At 43.8% G+C, this 20,296-nt stretch overlaps 1 protein-coding gene across 1 annotated transcript in view; it reads right to left on the bottom strand.

Annotated features, from left to right (window-relative positions):
• Positions 1 to 20,296, bottom strand: part of LOC138612971 (kelch-like protein 29) — a 127,142-nt gene that overhangs the window by 36,019 nt on the left and 70,827 nt on the right. The window contains exons 5-8 of the mRNA XM_069686518.1: positions 16,702 to 16,840; positions 12,035 to 12,231; positions 9,672 to 9,784; positions 9,237 to 9,383 (exon numbers count right to left, since the gene is read on the bottom strand). Coding sequence (XP_069542619.1) covers positions 9,237 to 9,383; positions 9,672 to 9,784; positions 12,035 to 12,231; positions 16,702 to 16,840 — 596 coding nt within the window. The remainder of the gene's footprint in view (positions 1 to 9,236; positions 9,384 to 9,671; positions 9,785 to 12,034; positions 12,232 to 16,701; positions 16,841 to 20,296) is intronic.

Genomic DNA, 20,296 nt, shown 5'->3' on the forward strand with positions numbered 1-20,296 from the left:
CTGCAACAAATATTTGTGTTCATGGTTGTTTTGTTGTTGCCTGGTCCTACTTTCATGTCTGCTTACACTGTATAAATGTTCAGACAACAAGGCTGGACCAACTGTTGCCATGGCAACCCTGTCTATAGCTCTGCCTGCTTTTTTTTTTACTGTCCAAGTGTGCATGTGCGTGTAGAAGTGTATGTGTGGCAATCCGTGCCCCCCATGGGAGTCTGACGTAGGCCGACAGTAAAAGCTGTAAACAAGCCTGGACGGAGCGACAGAGAGCTGGGTGGAGGATTGACCCCCCCTGACCCTTCAGTTCAAAGTGACGTGACCATGAGCCGCGCGGGGAGGAGAGCGACAAAACAACAGAGTCATAGAAATATAATTTAGGGGAGAACACATGATAAGCTGACACTCTGCCTTAGTATCTCCCTCTCCCACCTGAGGCCCTCTCACTCCGGCATGAGTCCCATCTGTTTGTGACTGATGTCCTGGGACCAGAGAGGAGGAAGTAAGAGAGCAGAGGAAGAGACAAAGTGGAGGAGAGTGGAGTGAGAAGGGCAAAATGAAAGGAGGCTAAAGAAAAGATAAAAGAACTGAAGTGAAAACAAGAAGATGAGAGAGAGGATGCAAATTTTCCAAGGCAGTCTAGGAAATCTGCTGATGTCATTTCCTCTCTGCGAGCGCTCGGAGCCAAACGCTGTCCAGCAGATGGGACTGTCTGATTCCCTCCTCCATGAACGTACACAGTTTATCAAACAGGTTATCAAACAAACTGTTCAAGACCCACAGAAACACAGCCAATCACTCTCAGTGCCTCAGCAAGAAGATAAAGTCAAAGCAAGCTTATTACATACTGGGATATTCTTCAGGGAAGAGTCTCAGGCTCAGGAGGAGCTACGACTTCCAATTAAAGTCCCCCATGGTGGGAGATTTGCCCCACTAGTTACTGAGTCATGTCACACTCAAATGAAGGAGACTTCAGCTTCAGGCTGACTGCTCTTACTTTTCTATTACAAGCTACTTTTCTCCAGGTCTGACACAGCATCAGCTACTTTGCTCATATGACACTGCATCATTAATGTATTCCAGTGTGGACCAATTAAAAAAGCACAAATTTCACACTCATTTTGTCTGAAGAACATTAAGTGCAATCTGTGGAGGAATAAACTCCATTCTGGTATATTTAAAGTCCATTTGTCTAATGTAATATTACATTAGCATCTGCAGGTCGTCTGAAATAGGTCCACTACTGACCGTTCTGACCCTCAGAGCTAAATTAAAGCTGTATGTGGGGCAGCTTCAGCCAGGTGGTGCCCTTAGTGGCACAGTGGGAATAAATGTGCTGAAAATCTGTAAGTGCATGTGGAAATCTTGCTCCTACTTAGAACAACAGGTGGACAGACTGATTGCACCCATATTTCCTTGTCTCCTCTGCTGTCCGGATCAGGTGGGCTGGAGACGGTGATAACTATGAATGCATCTGTTAAAGGTGCAGTGCATGCTGGGATAGATTTGAATGACTTTGAATAAGTGAGAGTGGAAAATGGATCATGTGGATACTCTTTCACAATGTGCTTTCAAGAAAGAGCAGATGAATTTCCAGTAAACAGGTCAATAGATCAAGCCATGATGGATAGACTAAGACACGTGTGAGCTCCGTGCACACGTGTTCTCATGAGCAGTCTTGTCTCACGGTACTGTAAACTACACCCAGATCAATACTCTGGCACATACACACAAGCCAAGTTAACTTTCTCTACCTGTGGAAGTTAAAGTAAAGAGAAGCATCCTGTACCATCTGCAAATCTCGTCTCCACACAAACTCACATCTGTTGTCCGCTCTTTCCGCTTGCCAAATATCTTTAAAACGGCAGTAAAACTCCCTCAAAGAGAGACAGCATCTGGTCTGCAAACAGGTAAGGAGTGCTTCAACATAAATATCAACCTCAAAAACACACCCACGTACACACATACAGCTAAGAGATTTGCACGTGAATGCAGAAAGAGACAGATGGACAGAAGTCAGGCCTGTAGGATAGTCGTACTGTTTTATAATCATGTGTTGTTTGTTGTCATAGTTGTTGCAATCTCGGATCCCATCGGCTATAGTCTGGGGCCCAATCCCAATCGCCCACTGTCAGATCACAGAGCGAGTGAGGGCTCTGATGCGGACTTTTCAATGCCAAATTACGGACTTTCTGTGAGACCGCATATCTGCAGACTTTTCTGTGGACTTACCCAAAGTTCATAGCGAACTTGGTGACGTATACAAATTTCAAGCTTTGTCAGGTCTGTCCTCAAGAGGAGAAGAAAACTTTTAAAATGCTCGTTTGTTGAACGGAGGTTGGATCGATCATTTCTGATGCATTCCAGGAAGTCTGGAAATCTAAACAGCTTTCGTGACACGGTGTCAAGGGAATTCATCTCAAGTTAAATTTTAGATCTAGAACGGATTGTTAGCTGATCTTACTGCAGATGTCTGTTTATAGAGATTAATAAGAAGCTAAATCGTCGTCAGATCACGCTGATGGGAGCCGGGATGGCATTACGGTGGATTACGTTCCGGCTGCTTTTGCTCTCCTCACGGACTGTTTTTCCTGCATACACCGCAGCCTGCTGATACGTGATTGGTCAATATTACTCAGACTACAAGCGTAATTCAAACAGAACACTTGCCTTCCCAGAAATCCACGCCCCTGCCTACAGATTCTACATTTCTATGTAGAATCTGTAAATAGAGATTAGAGTTGTTGTTAATCTGGTTTCTGCTTCAGTCTTAAAGTTGATTTGACTGTAAATCTTGTTGAAGAGATTAATGCGATGTAAAGTCACAGAGGCTGACCTCTGATTCAGTAAATAAGCATGGATTCATTTGTACAGTCAATAGATGGGGGTATTCCCTGAGTGTTAGTGTGTGAGTGTGTGGAATAATGCCAGGATGTTTCCCCTCTCTCCCTTTATTTTTAAAAAGAACTAAAACTTCTCCAACTTCTCTAAATTTTACTAACTCTCTCAGTCTCCCACTTCTTTTTCACTCTGTCTCACTCTGCACCTCCATTCCTGCTCCTCGCTCTTCCTCCCACACATGCATATATATCAGGATGGAAATGAGGGAGAGTTGAACGCTGGCTGCTAATATTCAAATCCAAAGTGTCAGACTGCACAAAAAAAAGATTCATGCTTTAAACCAGACACTGAAACTACTCAATCAGGAATGACTGTAGATCATGTTTACTCGAGGTTCTTGTTTTGAACTGTTCACAAAAGAATAAAAAAAACGTTATGCATTTTTTTCATTATTTTGGGTGAGTTATGTAAGCTACTTTTTATTTAGTTTTAGTTTTCCACACTGTCCATTAAACTTTGACTAATCCGATACTTTTATGCAAATCTAATTCATGTATAATGTGAGACTTGGCAGTTCACTCTATTTATTCTTTGTGTTGCTAATTACAGTGTTGTCTCTTTCCAATCACTGCGAGTCACTTATCACCATGTGTGGGAGGATTAGCTGTGCACAGCTTTTAAATACCTGTGTACCTGTGCCTGTAGCTTATCAATCAGTTTAATGGGTTATAGTTGTAAAAACTTTTGTAAGAGGTGAGCATGTTAGCCATGCTAGCAAAAAGAGTCTTGACAAGTATTGGAAAGTCTGCCATGACATTTGGTACATTTATTCATTACGTAAGTAATTCATGATTGTGGGTCTCTCTGTGTAGACCTGGATAAGTACAGGTCATGGTTAAGGATTTGTTTCATGTCTGAAATTGAGTTTTAGATGACTCAACAGTATATCACAGCAAGTAAGTAGATGATATGATATTCTAATAGACTGAAACTTTTAACTTAACTATTGATGTAAGCTATGACGTACAGGCTATTACCATCCTCTGTGGAAGCATGGTGAGGGAACGCTGCATGCCATACGCACTGTGCACTCACGGGACGCAATGGTGTGACATGAATAAGGTAAATAAGAGTCTTTACTCAGAACAGTGAGTGACGTGCATCCGACTCACCTCAAATAAGCTCTCGAACAGTCAAGCTCTCATGCACAGGCAGCACAAAGAATGTGTCCCTGCAGACAAATGGTGTGACCTGTCATTTCCATCTTCTCGCCTCCTCATGCGTGAAATCCTTCTTTGCTTCTAAACAGAGATAGAGACTAAAAAAAGCTTCTGTGACGACTGAAAGACACAAAGCCTTCTGTGCATTTAAAGATAACATGCCATGATCTTTGGTTTCGTTCTTAATGAGGAGTTCAGTGTTTTTTTAACAGCTGGAACATATGGAAAGAGTATCCACAAGAGTCTGAGGCTGCTGTTAGCCTATCCACACACACACTTTTTTCCCCTCTTCCATTCTCCCTGGACAAGGATCATTTATGAGGAGTCCATATGCTTTTCCATTTGTATTCTGATATATAACCCAGATAGCAAAATGTGACTTCACCTCTCTAATGGTCTCTGCGTTGCACAGAATCACACCAGGCCAACAGTCTCAGTGTCAGGGGTTGCACACGTCCTGCAGCCCTGTCATAATGCATGTATTACAAGGAAGATGCTGCTGACTCACATTCTCACAGTCACACACACACACACACACACACTCACACACACACACACACACACACCTACACACACAGACAGACAGACAGGCAGGTGGACAGGGGATGTGAATGGGTTGAGCCTTGTGAAAGGCAGGGATAATGTGTCTCACAGGGAGCCACTCAGATCTGTCACAGGCAGCAGAGAAGCAGCCGGGAAGCAGCCGCCATCGTCTAACACAGATGACAAATGTCCGCTGAGCTTTTCCCATCCGACTACTGTGAGTGAGGACTAACATCTCTCACTGTGTGTGTGTGTGTGTGTGTGTGTGAAGAGTCAGTGCTACGGCGGCGTCAAATAAATGACACATGACCGGTCACATCCATTTGCTTTTTTCTTTGAGCAGATATGTGTCTGCTTAGAATGAAAAATGGGCAATCTGATGCTTAAAAGGCAGCTCTGTATGAACGATAATAAAACAAATTGGAGCTCATGCCCATGTGAAGTCTCACAGCGCTAACAAACCCAGTTAGCGCTCAGTGTCCTTTGAGTGTGTGCAGGTTTATGTGTGAAAACACATGTGTGAGCTCTTTCTTCTGGTGACACATAATAGAGGAGTAAAATATGCTCTGCATAGTGGCTCTTCTTTTGGGTTCAAGAGAAGCTTTTGCTGAGTGTGTACGTGAGTTTGTGATTTTTTGCACCTGCACAATAATTTGTGCATATTAGCTGGACAGATGGAGGATGAAGAGACATGTAGCAGACACAAAATGCTCACTGCATTCAAAATATATATTGGTATGAACTTCTGCTCCCTGTGTATTAACATTAAACTTTCATGATTCTCAACTCGCTAAATTATCTTTGACATCGAGTGGTACCTCGCAACTTTCTGCTTCGTTAAATAGCAGAAATATATTGTTTAAATCTGTTGTTCTCTATTCGTCGTATAGCTCATGCAACCCCTGTGTGTTGACAAGAGAGCCCGGTGGAAATGAGACGTCTCTGACTCGCTGTGGATCTGCAGCCGCTGCGGTCAAGTGACTGCGGTTCAACTGGCTGCACACATCAGGACTGCGGGCGCTCTGGGACGACAAAGGACACAGATGAGGATGGAGGTCTGGAGTTCAGTGGCCTGCATCAGATCCTGTCCACTCTCTAATATGCTGAGTCGCACCAGGGCTGATATACAAGTGATTTCCAGTCATGTGTGGACATTTGAGGACAGTACTGGAATATGAAGAGTGATATTCCTGTGCATTTTGTGTAGATCCCTGTGTGTGTGTGTGTGTGTGTGTGTGTGTGTGAATGTACTGTATGTAAAGACAAAAAGAGGAGACAAAGAAGCAGAAGATGAAGCAAAGATTGCCTGCTGCATCAGCTTTGTCTCAAGTGTGAGGATGATCAATGTGACATAAAGCTCCTGATCCCAAAAACACAATTAACCTTTTCTTCAGCAGGATGATGAAAAGTTCCTGTTTTGAACTTGGAGCTTAAAAAGAGAACGACTAAATGAAAAGTGATGCTTGTGGTCAAAGAGTCATTTGTAGTTTTGAAGGTAAATGAATCGTAAAACTGGGAAGAAAACTCGGTTTATATCTTCACACAGCCTCAGAGCATTTCTGTCCTTTGAAATCATTTGTTCTGGAAAATGATGTTTCTCCTCTTAATGAGAGCTGAAGGCTAAAATCACATCACTACATTACCAGAGTCATTATCATAGAATCCCCCAAATAATAAGTAATATCTTAAAAGCATATGAAGTAATATCTTTAACTGTATTAATTTGGCTTGGGAGCTGCAGCATCAGGGCGGGTCATTGTTTGTTATGAGTGGACAGCGGGTCCTTGCTGATGGCACGGCTGGCCTTTTTTAACTGTCCTTTTAGCTGTTACATTAGTCGGCCACTTTCCAAAGAGCCAATTAATCAGCCTCTTTTGTCAGGTTGAGTCACCTGGTGAGTTGGGATCCTTTATAAAATGTGTCGAAGTGAGGCCTAATGGAGGTCCTATTCAGGGATTTGGCAGAGCCCGGCCTGTTATAATTGGAGCCATGTGTCTGTGGTCGTCACACTAAAGACTGCTGGCTGAGAGGAAGGACAGGTCTCTGTCCGTCAGCACCTTCACAGAGGAAACATTAAGCAGCTTCCAGCCTTTTGTTTATGGAACTAATGGAGCCACTGTCTTTAAGACTGAAATTGTTAACTCAATTGTGTCTTGCCTTGCGTCACACAGTTCTGGCCTCCACGTCGCCCACAAAAACCTGATCATGGACACCTCGTCGTACCTCGTATCCCAAACATAAAGAAACAAGAGGAAACAGTTAGCCTGGCTCCGTACAAAAGTAAAAACAAAATTCACCTGAGAAGCAAGTTTGTTTCTTTTTCTTCTAAAGACTCTGAAACTCTCCGACACTAACATCCACAATGAGACAGAAGCAGACGCATGCAGGGCGTCACACCTTCAATGATCTTCAATCAAAGAAAACTGAAGCAGCTTTTGTTCCTTCACTCAGCGTCTTTGTGTCTCATAACAAACTATTATTAACGCTCAAACGCTCTCCCTCTGTCTCTAAGCGATGTCCGGGCCTCGTTTCCTGGTGCCATCAGATGTTAGTGACAGCACAGCAGAGAGAGAAAATTGCATATTATTTACCCAGCGCCTTCAATATGCCACTTTTCCACTCTATAGCCTGCAGCTTACAACTCACAGCACATGCACACACAAGCCTACAGAGACACAAAGATGAATGCAAACGCACACAAACTTAGCTGAAGGCGGAAAGCTTTTCCTCCGCCTGCCTGAGTTTCTCAGCAGTGCTGTGACTTTCTTCCTGACATGTCATTAAAAAGTGTCACAGGTTCTGGGGGAGTGATTTCCTGCTGCTCTCTGACTCCACACGGGCTGAAGGGACGCAGGAGAGGGAGGGTGGGAGTGATGAGCTGATGCTGGACCATGCGTGTAAACTGAACCTTCAGGGTCACATAACCTCCTCCTGAGGCATGATGGGAGCAGACTACACTCTCTCTGCTCTCCTCCTCTCCTGTCCTCTCTGCAGGCTGGCTGGTTGTTTTTCTCAGTCACACACAGACGGGAGATTTGAGCTTGACCGAGAGCTCAATCACATCTCTGCTGCCTGGATGTCATGGCTGAGCACAGAGGAACCATCCGTTAGATATCAGATTAGAACACAGAGGCTCTTTTTCCATTTATTTTCCTCTTTTCTCCATCACTGCTCGCTCCTTTCTGTCCTGCTCCGCTTCTTCCTCTTGCTCCAGCTATCTTCCCGGCCCTCCTTCTCGTCTCTCTCTCTCTCTCTCTCTCTTCAGAGACGGAGTGACCCGGGTGTCTCCTCCCGGGAACAAGTGCGCTGGGCTGTTAAGACAACCGAGGAAAATGTCCCATTTCTTTTTCTTTCTTCTACTTCATCTGAGTGAGTCACCTCTGCACCTCTCCATCAGAATGTGAGATTGCAGGAGGTTTTTGATGCAGATGACAGAGATCACATGTTCTCCTGAAGACTGTGCATCAGCCTTGTTGTGAATCGACAGAACCACAGTGTAAAATATCAGGCCACCAACAACTTCTAATTTTAGTCACAAATATGTCATTAAACTTTTATTTGGACTTAGCACTTAATGTCTGCAGCTCACCATCTGTTTTAAATGTTCTGTTTTGTGTTTCACTCAATACTTCACTACAGAACACTCAGTAGGCCTGATGGATTTAACCATAATCTCACAGTGTCACATATCAAAGGATAACTGCTAAATGTTTCATCCAAAAGGTAAAAAGATCTAATATTGACGTCCCGCCTCATTAAAGTTGGTGCCAATAAAGCAGCATTGATTTGAGAGGTCTGCACTGAATGTGATCCAGCTGATACGAGGCAGTTCTTCCTCTCTTGCTGCTTGATGAGGAGTCATTACTCTGAATGAACTCCTCCACTGATGGACCGCTGTAATTTATCTGATAATAATCTCACCTCCACTTTAAGCAGCTATAAAATTCTTTAAAATCATCAGTTTAAATTCATCGTTTTGTGTCTGAATCCATAAAAATCTCATGACTGAGTTTTTTTACCTGCTGGATGGATATCCGTCTACAGTGAGTCCATTTTCTTTTTCATGGATTTGGGCCGACGCTCTGACCTCGAGGCTTATCGATTCCACGTTTGTTAAAAGTTGACATGCTGTATCTCATTGCGTTACATATCTACAGGAAGAAGCCTTTGATTGTGATGAACAGCCTCCAGGAATAAATCAAACAGCTGTTAGGCACACAGAAAAAGGACTGAGGATGTTTCTGTGTTTGTTGGTTTTCCTGCAGTACAGTGTGTCACAAACAAATGAAGTGTAACTAAGAATAGAGCTCATTCTGAGGACAAAACACTGCTGGGATTATAAACAACTGCTGTGTTAGGCTGCATCTGAAGCACAGAGCTGATGAACACGAGCCAGAGAGAACAAGGAGTCACATGTCTGCTGTTTATGATGTTCGTACCTCTCAGAGCTGACAGGGAGAGTCGATAGAACAAACACACTAATACAGCTCTGCAGAGATACAGTATCTGTACTGTCAGAGGTAACAAGGGCTTTACCTCATGAAACACATACATGTGCTCATTTTAAAGTACACTGTAGCATCTGAGCAGAGCAGACACACGCTTCACAAACACAGTCATCAGCTCTCTTTTTATTACCTGCACTCTGGAGTCGGGCTCTTGTTTGACCCATTTGATGACCGTCTCGTAGACCAGCTCCTCAGCCTTGGTGTTGAGACTGTCGTTGGACAGGTAGGACACCAGGTCCTCCTTGGACACACTCAAGATCTCTTCCTGTCCTGCAACCTGGACACAAACAAACTCGTCATTACTCGGCACTACTCGTCCTCATCACTTGTGAAGAAGCTGTAAGCTGTTTTTGAGGTTTGGACAGAGCTAAGCTCGCTGTTTTCCTTTGTTTACAGTCTTTACACAAAGTTAAGCTAATGTCTCCTGGTTGTAGTTTCACTTTCATGGTCATTCTTAAGAGTGGTATTGATCTTTTCATCTACAGTAACTCTCAGCAAGAAGCCAAAAACTGAACTTAAAGAATGAATGAATGGATCGTTGGAAAGATGATAAATCTGTACCCACCTCGGAGAAGTTCTGCAGAGCAAAAGCTTTGGCCATGTTATGGAGCTCGGTGCAACTCATGGCTTCAGCCATAGCCAGCACTCCCAGGCAGTTAGCTGCAGTCAACTGTTTCTCTGCAGTCAGTAAACCAGGTCAGAGACAGACAGAGTGAGGACAGAGAAACCAAAGAGAGAGAAAGAGACAGAGACACAGATTGATTAAGAAAAACAGCATCACACATCCATAAAGAGATCACAGACGTATAAAAGCTAACAGACAGAAAAAGCAGCTGCAGGCAGCACAGACTCAGAGCCTAACAGGGTGTGTATCTGCCTGAGACTAAGAGGCAACAAGTATAAGAACTCAAAACAGCTCAGAGAACAAACAACAGGGGGAATCGATCGCTCACAGCCCAGGCAGGAGGTGCCGGATGTCAGCGAGTGGGATTTGGGATTAGCTGGGCCACTTTAAAGAAGTCCAGTCAGATGTAAGAGTCTCACACACACACACACACACACACACACACACACACACACACACACACACACACACACACACACACACAAACACACAGAATGAAACTGCCCTGATAGCCAGGCCAGCAGGGAGAAGACTTACGATGCGGTCTGTGATCTCTTGTAAGAGTGCAACTTTTAAGGTGCTGTGTCTGTAATTACAGTTTTTTAATACAAAACATCATTTATCACAAGAGAGGGAAATGTTATGGTCGTGTACTTCACACAGACAAACACACACACCTGCAGGCAAACACACAACTGGGTCAGCTGCCACTGAAACATCCTGATTAAACAAGTGACATCAGAGATCGCACTTGAAGCTGTTTGTTGGCACTTAATGAACTTGTTACCTCCTGTCTTGATCGTTGCTTATGTTGTATGAACTCTCAGATGTACGTTGCTTTGGACAAAAGCGTCTACTAAATGAAATTGTAAAATTGTGACATTGCGTTCACTGATAAAAGGCCTGGTGTTGCTTTTACAGAGTCTGAGAGTCTTTGGTTTGGTTGTGATATAACAGATGTGAGGTGACGTTTATTGGCTGATATCTGTTTAGAAAAGCCAAAGCACAGAGTGAATAAAAGTGGGCCTCATGCTGCATCAAAGTGGGGACTCGGGGCGACACTAAAGGCTGTCTGAAAATGTCCCTCTGTTCTGCCATTTGAGCAGATGAAGAGTTATTTCACTGTGCATGCTCGCACACTGGGAACATCGTGTTGCTCACTCCTTTCATCAGTTTCTTCAATGATAGACAGACGGGTCTCTAGTTTACTTTGGTGCACAAATGTGAGTCTGACAAATGAAGACCTTTAGAATTGTTGCAAAAATCTTCATAACTGTTAAAACTTGGATTATTCACTTTAAATCTTCTGTTAGTAAAAGAGTCATGACTCCTCTCAGAGCTGCAGGAACACAAAAAGTGTTTTTATTTGCTTGAATCTGAAGTTCTGGTGGAGGAGATGTTTGCTGTTCCTCCTCAGTGTATTTGTGACAAACTTCAATAACATCTGACACAGTATCAATTTCTCTTCTCTCAAGGACACGACACACACATCTGTATTTCTCCCCTCACATCAGCTGAAATGTCAGGAATCTTGTCCAGGATGAATTGACGTCTCACTGGTAATGAAGTTTACAAACGGCTTCAATTTTTTCTCCAAACTGAGAAAAACAAATCAATAACGTGCTGGTGGTTCTTCTTTTACTTTATTTTCACTGTTTTCCGGCGACTGACCTTTTTGCTAACATGCACTTCCCTTGTTTTACAGACACACAAAACAATTATAAAGAATGCAAAACCTGACATTTGCAACTTTTTTGGTCAACCCATTCAAATATGGAACATGCCCTTTGCTTCATGTGACCCCTTGAGACTCCCATATGCCCAACGCACCATCCCCCACCTCTTTCGCTCCACTTTCCTCACCTTGTCAGTGTAAATCTTTTTGACCTGAACGGTGATGGAATCGAGAAATAGCCAGACGATTTGGCATTTAGGTGACAATTGTTCCCTGACCTTTATATAAATGTGCCCCCGTGTTTGGCCCCGACCACTGGGAATAGATCAGAGGCACCATGCCCGACTGAGAGCGTCAGCAGGCAGGATTCTCACACCGCTGCTAGCTTTGGAAACATGACAGAAAGGAGCGTGATGTTCCAGAGACGGAGAGGAAATTATTTCCAGCACAAGATGTTCAGTGAGGTTGTGCATAGAGATGATGAACAAAAGGGAGACTACGCAGACCTGTAGACGCTGCATGTAGTAGGAAAGGTTGCACAGGAATATGTGATGTAATAAGCATGCACACTTGCTGGTATAAGCAAATAACACTTGCACACACACACACACACACACACTGCTCCTACCTAGGAAGGAGACGCAGACTTTACAGAAGGTGTTGAACTGGAACTTGTTGGCGGCCTCCAGCAGCGTCTTGGCGTTGGCCGAGTCGATGACCAGCGATCCCGTGTAGACAAACTCCAGCAGCAGCTCCAGCACGTCGGCGCTGATGTTGCTCATGTTCAGCTCCAGCACCTTCCCGCTCCTCGTCTCCCCCGACGACCTGAGCAACCAATCAGGGCAGAGAGAGGTGAGTTAGGGATGCTCTGAGAGGAAAAGTGAAGAAACAAACAAAGAAAAAGAAGAAGAGGAGAGGGACACAGATACAACACAAACACACAAACACAGCTGGGCCAGTACGAGAGTGGGGAGAAAAGAAGAGAATCGTTACACAAGAAGAACTTAAAGTGAAAAAGGGACAGAAACACAACTTTGGATGGTTTCTACTTTTCTATGGAGCGAGCACATTTTAACTATGTTGCTGCATCTGAAACAAAACGTCCTCTCTGAACAAAGATTAGGCAAACACACGTTATTGCTTTGTTTCATGCTTTTCACATGTGTGTCTTCATGTATGCAGAGTTTTAGAGGTGGACATGCATACATGGCAGGGTACATCTGAGCTATCAGACAGAAAACAGAGAGACACAAAGTGACAGCACAGCTCAAACACTGACATGTGACAGAATGTAAGGATGCTGGTTAAAGCGTGTTGGACTGGAGAGCTCTCGCTGTGTGTGAGTCTACAAGCTGCTGCCGTGTGCGTGTTGGATATCAGAGCAGAGTATCCACTCAGACTGGCGTGGTGTAAGAGGTGCCAGGGAGTGCTTGTGTGAGCAAATTAAACAGAATATGATCCTTCGTAATGCAGAGCCTGAGATGTGCAGGGGAAGTGGGGGGGGTCTGCTGTCAGAACGGGGCCACGTTGTGACTTCAGCCGGATCAAATGTCAGAGATGAGTTCACATGCAGCATCCCCCCGCTGAGGTATGAGAGTTAAATAACAGCTCACCACCCGTGGTTAATGTCCCATGTGAAACAATAATCCACTCAAGGGCAAAATAAATGGAATCAAAGCTCTGCCCCCACGACTATGTCTCTCTTCCTGCAGCTACGGACATCAATATGAAAAGTAGCCTCCATGAAGATGGATGGAGGCTGTTTGCTTCTGTCACTCATGTTGGCACAAAGATACTGCTCTGTCTGTTTCTGTGTGTGTGTGTGTTTGTGTGTGTGTCTTTAATTTTCTGTTGGACCCAGTTTGCTGGATGAGAAGTCCTGACAAACAGTCAGCATTTAGTGAGACACAGACAGCAAAACAAACACGATGAGACAGGTGGATGAAATGTTAGAGTGAAGACGAGAGAGGAGAGGTTGGAGGCAGGGTGAGACGGTCCTTCCACAGGGAGCCAGCAGCCATCCTTCTGAGGGAGGGGTCGGGTTGTTCCATGACTGTGCCTTGGTCTTTTAAATAAGAGATAATCCCACCTCCAACAAAAATCCACCATCACACCTAAACAGAACTTTGTCCCCGCTGCAATACTCATCAGCAGCCTGTAGTGTATGAACTGAGACATTAGTCGTCATGTTAAAGCGACTCAGGAGGTGAGAGGGGAGAAGGACATCCAGAAATAAACTCAAAGACAAGAACATTTGTCTCTGGATGGAAAAACCAACGTAGTGACTCTTTTTCCTCCTGCAAAGCAAAAAGCCACAGAGTGTTATTGGGGGAGGGGGGCAGGTAGTGAGACAGAGAGAGGGGAGGGGGAGTGATGTTCAGGGTGATGGAGGGAGAAGAGAGGTAAAAATAAAGAGCTGCTCATCAACCTGCTCAATTAGTGCAACAGGAAGCAGCTCGAGTGGCAGCTTGTTTTGTCTGAGCACTTATGTTATGGAAATGACTTTTTCCTGAGCTTCTTAAAAGAGGTGGATATCAGAATCAGGTTTACTGCCAACTAGCTTTACACAAGGAATTTAGGACGCATAGTCTGAATTAGAGTCTTAAACATTTGTGAACTCTTGAGTGACTGAGGGGCTGGATGACAGTCTATGTCAAGTGGGGGGGTGGGGTGTGGTCGGGGCCTTGTTGACGAGGCTGGCAGCAGAGGGGAAGAAACTGTTCCTATGTCTGGAGGTTTTTAATCCCAAAGGAACGCAGTCTCTTGCCAGACGAGAGGGTCTCAAAGAGACTATGTCCTGGGTAAAAGGGGTCTTACCTTGTTTATATTTGTGCTGCGTCTGATTAAAGACATGAATTTAAATAGTGAGAGAGGGAGTCAGGGAGGACAGGAGAGACAGAGGAGGAGAGAGAGGAGAGAGAGGAGAAAAAAGGATGGGCACACTCAGGCAAAGAAATGTGTTTGTGAAAAATGGACCACTTATTCAAGAGGAAGTCTGAAAATCAGCAGAGACTGTCAGAACGGTGGTGAGCAGAGGAGGAGAGGAAGGAGGGGAGCTGTAACACACACACACACACACACACACACACACACACACACACACACACACACACACACACACTAAAAGTAGCCCATTTACGGGGAATACATTTAGCCTGTTCTTACTAGACCATCTATTCTGTGGAAGTACTCACACTACAGAGAAATGTGAGGATAGAAGATTATTCAAATACAAAGCCTGCCCTGTCTGCGCTAAACTTGGCTGCATTCACATGTTCTGTCACATCATGAATCAGAAATAAATTATGAAAACAAACTTAATGTTGCAGCTTTATCACAGCTAGGATTTATGTTTAGTTTTATGTTATTGAGGTCATAAAATAAGCTATAATATAGGAGACAAGGCCATCTTTTGAGAACAAAGAAGGGCAAGAAGGACAGGGTGACAGGTGGAGAGTTCAAAAGCTAAAACCTCCGTCCATGTATGAACAAAGGATCAAAAACGGAAACAAAATGATATAGCTAAATGTCACAAGAGGTAAATGGGAGTAATTTGGGTGAACTGGCCCTTTAAATACAGCGAGTCAGAGCAATGTTCTAATTGAAATGTGAGGGGAGTATTACAGAGTCCTGTCTTCCCCTCAGGCTGAGAGGAGCAGCAGAGGGCTGAGCAGTGCACTCAGGGCTCAGCTGCAGTGTTCACACAGGGCCGACACTGTAATGGGCTTTAACACAGCTCTCTACCAGCTCAGAGTCACAACACTCTCTGACTCACACGCAGAGAAAGCTCCTGGTCTGACACACAGAGAGAGAAACAAACAGCATGAAAGCATGAGTCAGGACTGCTCAGAGACTCTGGAGCTTTTAACATGACTGTGGTGCAGAGATGCAGGAGCCATAAATTAAATGCCTGCAGAGCACACTTATTGGAAAACCTCGAGGGGTAAAATGGAATTACACGAGATGATCTGTCTCTCTGCTCTGTGCACCGGCCCTTTAAAGGGGAGGGTCATAGGTTTTTGGGCGGGGACGAGGGTGGTCGTGTGCATACATTTAGAAGTCGCATTACACCCTTCAGGTGTTATGGGATAAGATGGCAGGTTGAATAAACAGGGGAGGTAAATAATACAAAACAATTATTTCCTTACACACGCACGCACATATGCACGCACGCACGCACGCAGGAGCAGGAGTTGTAGTCTCACTTATTTGCTCTCATAAAGATGTGGACTTAGCTAATAAGCAGCTCTCAGCTCAGCTCTCTGATTTTACCACTTTGCCCTGCAGCCATGCTACCTCCACTGTGAAGCTCATCAAAGTGGCATTCCCGATATGGCTATCCACCTTATGTGTCTGTTTGTCATTGTCTTTGCTCGGCTCTTCATCCCTGTCCAAGCAAACGAGAACAAACAACCACACATTCACAAACACAACCAAGGTGGCAATTTTGGGTCCAGGGGACTCCCAAAGGAGCTGAACACCTGCAAGGATTTGAAGTAAGGATGAGGACATGAGGGAATTATAGAATTCCCTCTGTGGAAAACAAGGCAGATAAAAAAAAAAAAATTGTGCCTTAAGGCTTTACACACTCATACTCACACGTGCACACATCTCGAGACACTTAAAAGGTCTGTATCTGACACACACACACACACACACTCCTATGCAAATTAGCACCCAGGATACTCGGGGATCCACATCAAATGAACAAATGAGTGAAGGATGGTGTTAACCTGAGAAAGTGGAGCTTCAGTAAGCTGTCTGTGATGTGATTTCTTGTCCTTTGTTTATGACTCTGAAATGTCTTTTTTATTACACTAACCAGAGTTATTAGCATATGAAAAGGCTGTTTTGCATCATAAACTGGAGAATTATCAACAGAAAAATAAAGTACCTTGAGAGACTAAAACCCCTGTGCCCACAGAAGACAGCGTGTCTTTGGTGAATTACCACCCAAAGTGTAGAATGTGTGATTCTGTTGTTTTGGCCCTTTGGTGAGTTTTCAAACATCCCCAGTCATGGAACATTTTCACTGCTCATTAAAATGGAAATGAGGTTAAATGGCCCTACATGTGGAGGAAAGGTAATGACCAGGTTTGACCTTTATTCTCTGCTTTCAGATACATTCATTTGAGCGGGAAGAGGAAGGAATGGCTGCTGGCCCTGTGCTAGGAACCAAAGTCTTCACACACCTGCAAGAGAGAGAGGGGAAGGGAAAAGAAGCAACACAAATGCGCCCTATGAAAAGAACAGATTGGATCAACAGCTGGTGGGAGGGGGGAAGAGAAGGCAAACCTTTTGACCAGGTCCTTGAAATACAAGCTGCAGGAAGCTACAACATTTTGGTGGACTTCAAACTCTTTGCCTTCAACAATTATTTTCAGGTCTGTAAACTCTTTGGCTCTGCGCTGCTGGTTCAACTCCTTCAACATCTCTGTAGAACAAGAAGAACAAACAGACAACGCCACATTTGGGTTTAGAAATGTTTCACTCTTCTGTACAAACATGAGCAACAATAACATGACAACAAGAAACAGAACACAATGTTGAAAAGTGCAGATTGTGAGACACAATATTGCTGACAGTCTAAAGAAACAACGTTCATTATCTGATAGAGAAGAAGTGATGTGTGCAGGTCTGATCAAACGTTTCAGCAGATGTAAAATGAGGTCTGAATATAAATATGTAACAGAAAAGCGTGCATGTAAAAAAGGAAATAATTAGCTCTTATATTCTATAATGTACTGAGACATATGCAACACCCAAAGCATGCTTGTGGATAACATAGGACTGTGAATGAGATCAAAAGCTGTCATTATTATGGAAAGACTCTTGAATAAGTGTGTTTGACCTCTGTTAATGTTCACTGCAGAGCGACAGCTTCAATGAAGGGAAGCTGAATGAGATTAAAAAGCGTCTAAAAGAGATGTGGGCTGAAAACAGAGACACTGTCGATGCATTATTCACACTAAAATTAATTCTTTGGCTTCTCACAAGCGCCCTACTCGGAGAAGAATTGACCTTCAAACGTTGCTCAGTGAGAAAACAACTGCTTATCCACAAATCCAAACACCCGCTTCTTTTCTCTCAATCGCTTTTAGAAAATCACATCCTCACCAACACACCCAGTCTTTTCTTCAACTCTGGAGAAAAACACACAATCTGTGAAAACATGCTCTGAGCAAACTGTGTGCTGTTGAAGGCCGCGGAACACAATGAGCTGTATAATGTGGTGTAGCAGCTCCATGTCAGGCCTGGCCTTACTGTAGCGTTGGGTCGGAGGCTCTTGTTTCTCTGCGTCTTAATGAGGCACCATGAGGGGAAGCTAAGAGGGAAAACCAGCGGGAGACGAGCAACTTGTTCTGCAGCCTCAGGAGGGAGAACCAACACTGTAGCTCTGTTAATCTCCGATCGAGAACGCCACTAAAAGAGAACGCTGAGAGATTCAAATAGAGAGCTACAGACACAATAATGTGGATGATTATAGAGGGAGCCAGCTTCCATACTGTCCTCTTAGAATGAACAGATTTTAAAGAGACTGCAGGCTGCAGGGGAAACATCTATTTGGCACAAAGCACAGTCTGTGTTAAAGGCACATATTCCCTGCTGGGGAAAGATAAGAAGGAGATACATGATGATTTAGATCAGGAAGGTGGAAAATTCTCCCTTGATCAGCACAAAGGCTTACTTTGCTTTCTTTTAAATTGTCTTGAAACTACTTTCATAATTCTTTGCAAATCTGAACAGAAGCAAAGCGACTCATTTGTTCTCAGGAGTAACAAGCAAGGTGTGCATGTGAGGTGTAGAATATGTGCTTTACTCATCAGTCCAGCCATCAAACTTGTGAAAACTGACTTGTGATTGTATTAGGTTACAGAGTTGAAATAAAGGAGTTTGCTTTGAGTCTGATGTGAACACAGACCTCTTTCAGGATGATAAAGACAGAGATTTAATTAACCCAGAATGACTCTCTCCCTCTGTTTGGCTGAAATCTGCTCTCATTTAGCTCCTTCCATTCTCCTGACTGACACTGGGAGCTCAGCTCTGAATTCATTCAGCAGATGAAATTATACAGAATAAAGACTCATGACAAATAAGGTGCATTCAGGGGAGTGTTTGGTAAAAGCCTTTTCTCTGAGCGCTGCATCCTTCACAGTTTTTGCATCAATGAATTAATGAGCAGAAAGAAAATGAGCTGGTTATTAAACATGCTGAATACCAAACAGGAGAAAAACACAACAACAGATCCAGTTTTTGACAACATGTCTGTTGTGTTTGGACTCGATGCACAGCAGCATGAGTTAGAGCGAGCCGTACGTACACATGCAAACACAAAGGCTGCGTTTGCCTCATCTTTCATCCGTCTCTCTCTCCGCTCTCCACATTCCTCTCCACCGCTGCTGCCTGTCAGTCGGCCAGCTATCTGATCACTGTGTGGGCATGGACTGTGAATAGTGAATACACACTAAGTCTGAGTTTGCATTAGTGAATCTCCAGAGACCAATATGGCTCTCACCTCCAATCAGCCACAGCGCATAGCATCCGTTTGCCCCGAGAATAGAGAGAGTGAGAGGGGGAGACAGAGAACTCAGCGTGTCAGCAAACAATGGCCGCCTCCCTCAGAGCCGTGCAGACACACCTGAATGCCTGATGGAGAAGATAATCATGGCCCCCCAGAACACCTCTTCAACACCGGGGACCATGAAACTGCACATGGCGTCCCCATTCTCAGCTTTGGCATGGAGTGTTTGGAGGCACAGCCGTGTTCAATGGGACCACAGCGGCTTTGAAACAGCAGACGTCTCAATACTCTGAAAGAAGAATCTCCTGAGGGGAGTCCACATGGAGGAAACAGGTGTAGGGTTGTTTTGGAAAGTATACAGAAATACTCATGAGGAATATTGTGTGACTGGAGTATAGCTGAAAACAGAGATGAATTGTGCTGGCTTAGTTTCCTTCCTCTAAGCTGTTCACTATAGTGCCGAGGGCCTGAGCTGGCTCTTCCTGATTGGTCGGCACAGCGCACAGGGGGAATGAAAACAGGGCGACTCTGCTGCTCAGCCTAGTAACTCTGGGGCCAATGGGGTCCTCAGTTGTGGTTTCCAGACCTATCAACGCGCACTGTGAGGTGAAGTCCTCACACTGAGCTGTGATTGGCTGCTGTAGAAGGGCGAGGCACAGCACCATTGGTTGCTGAACTTGGAGCCATTTTAGGGTTATTCATATTTTTTACATGCGATTCTTTAAAACCACCATTTTGTGTTCACGCCAAATTCTAAATTTTAGGTTAGTCTTGATTATCTCATTATATTTTGTATATTTTTAAGTGACTGGGCTTGTGTGTGCATGAAGATAAAAGTTGAGGGCATTCAGGTAAAAATATCATCATGCCCATGGTACAAAGCAAACCTGATGTGATGTTTAAACAGCCTTGAACACGAACTCATTTTTTCCCCTTGCCAAGAATGTAAAAAATAAAATAAAATCAACTCAGACGCATAAAAATTAATTTTAGGCAACACAGTGGATCGTGTTTTCAGATTTTACATTATACATTATACATTAGAATGTATAAAGATTTCTACAACAGAAACTAATTTGTTAACAAAATAAAGAAAATGAGTAAAATCATAAAAAACGTAATTTTTAAATTTCTCAGAGCAAGGAGATTATTAGTCATGTTTTTATTGATTTTTACGTATTGTTGTTTTTAGTGTTGTAATTATTTTGTCTTGCAGAATTGTATCTTTTGTTGTCAGTTTTTGTTCATAAAGCACTCTGGGCTGCATTTTTTAATGAAAGGTGCTTTATAAATGCAGGTGAGTTAGTGAGTAAGAGATGGGTGAGAAGACGGGAGAGACACGGCACCATGTGACAAAAAGCAGAAACA

The sequence above is a fragment of the Semicossyphus pulcher genome, unplaced genomic scaffold (genome assembly GCF_022749685.1).
Source record: "Semicossyphus pulcher isolate SPU_LCO1_2020_fin unplaced genomic scaffold, fSemPul1.0.p SCAF_11, whole genome shotgun sequence".
In the NCBI taxonomy this organism is placed as follows: domain Eukaryota; kingdom Metazoa; phylum Chordata; class Actinopteri; order Labriformes; family Labridae; genus Semicossyphus; species Semicossyphus pulcher.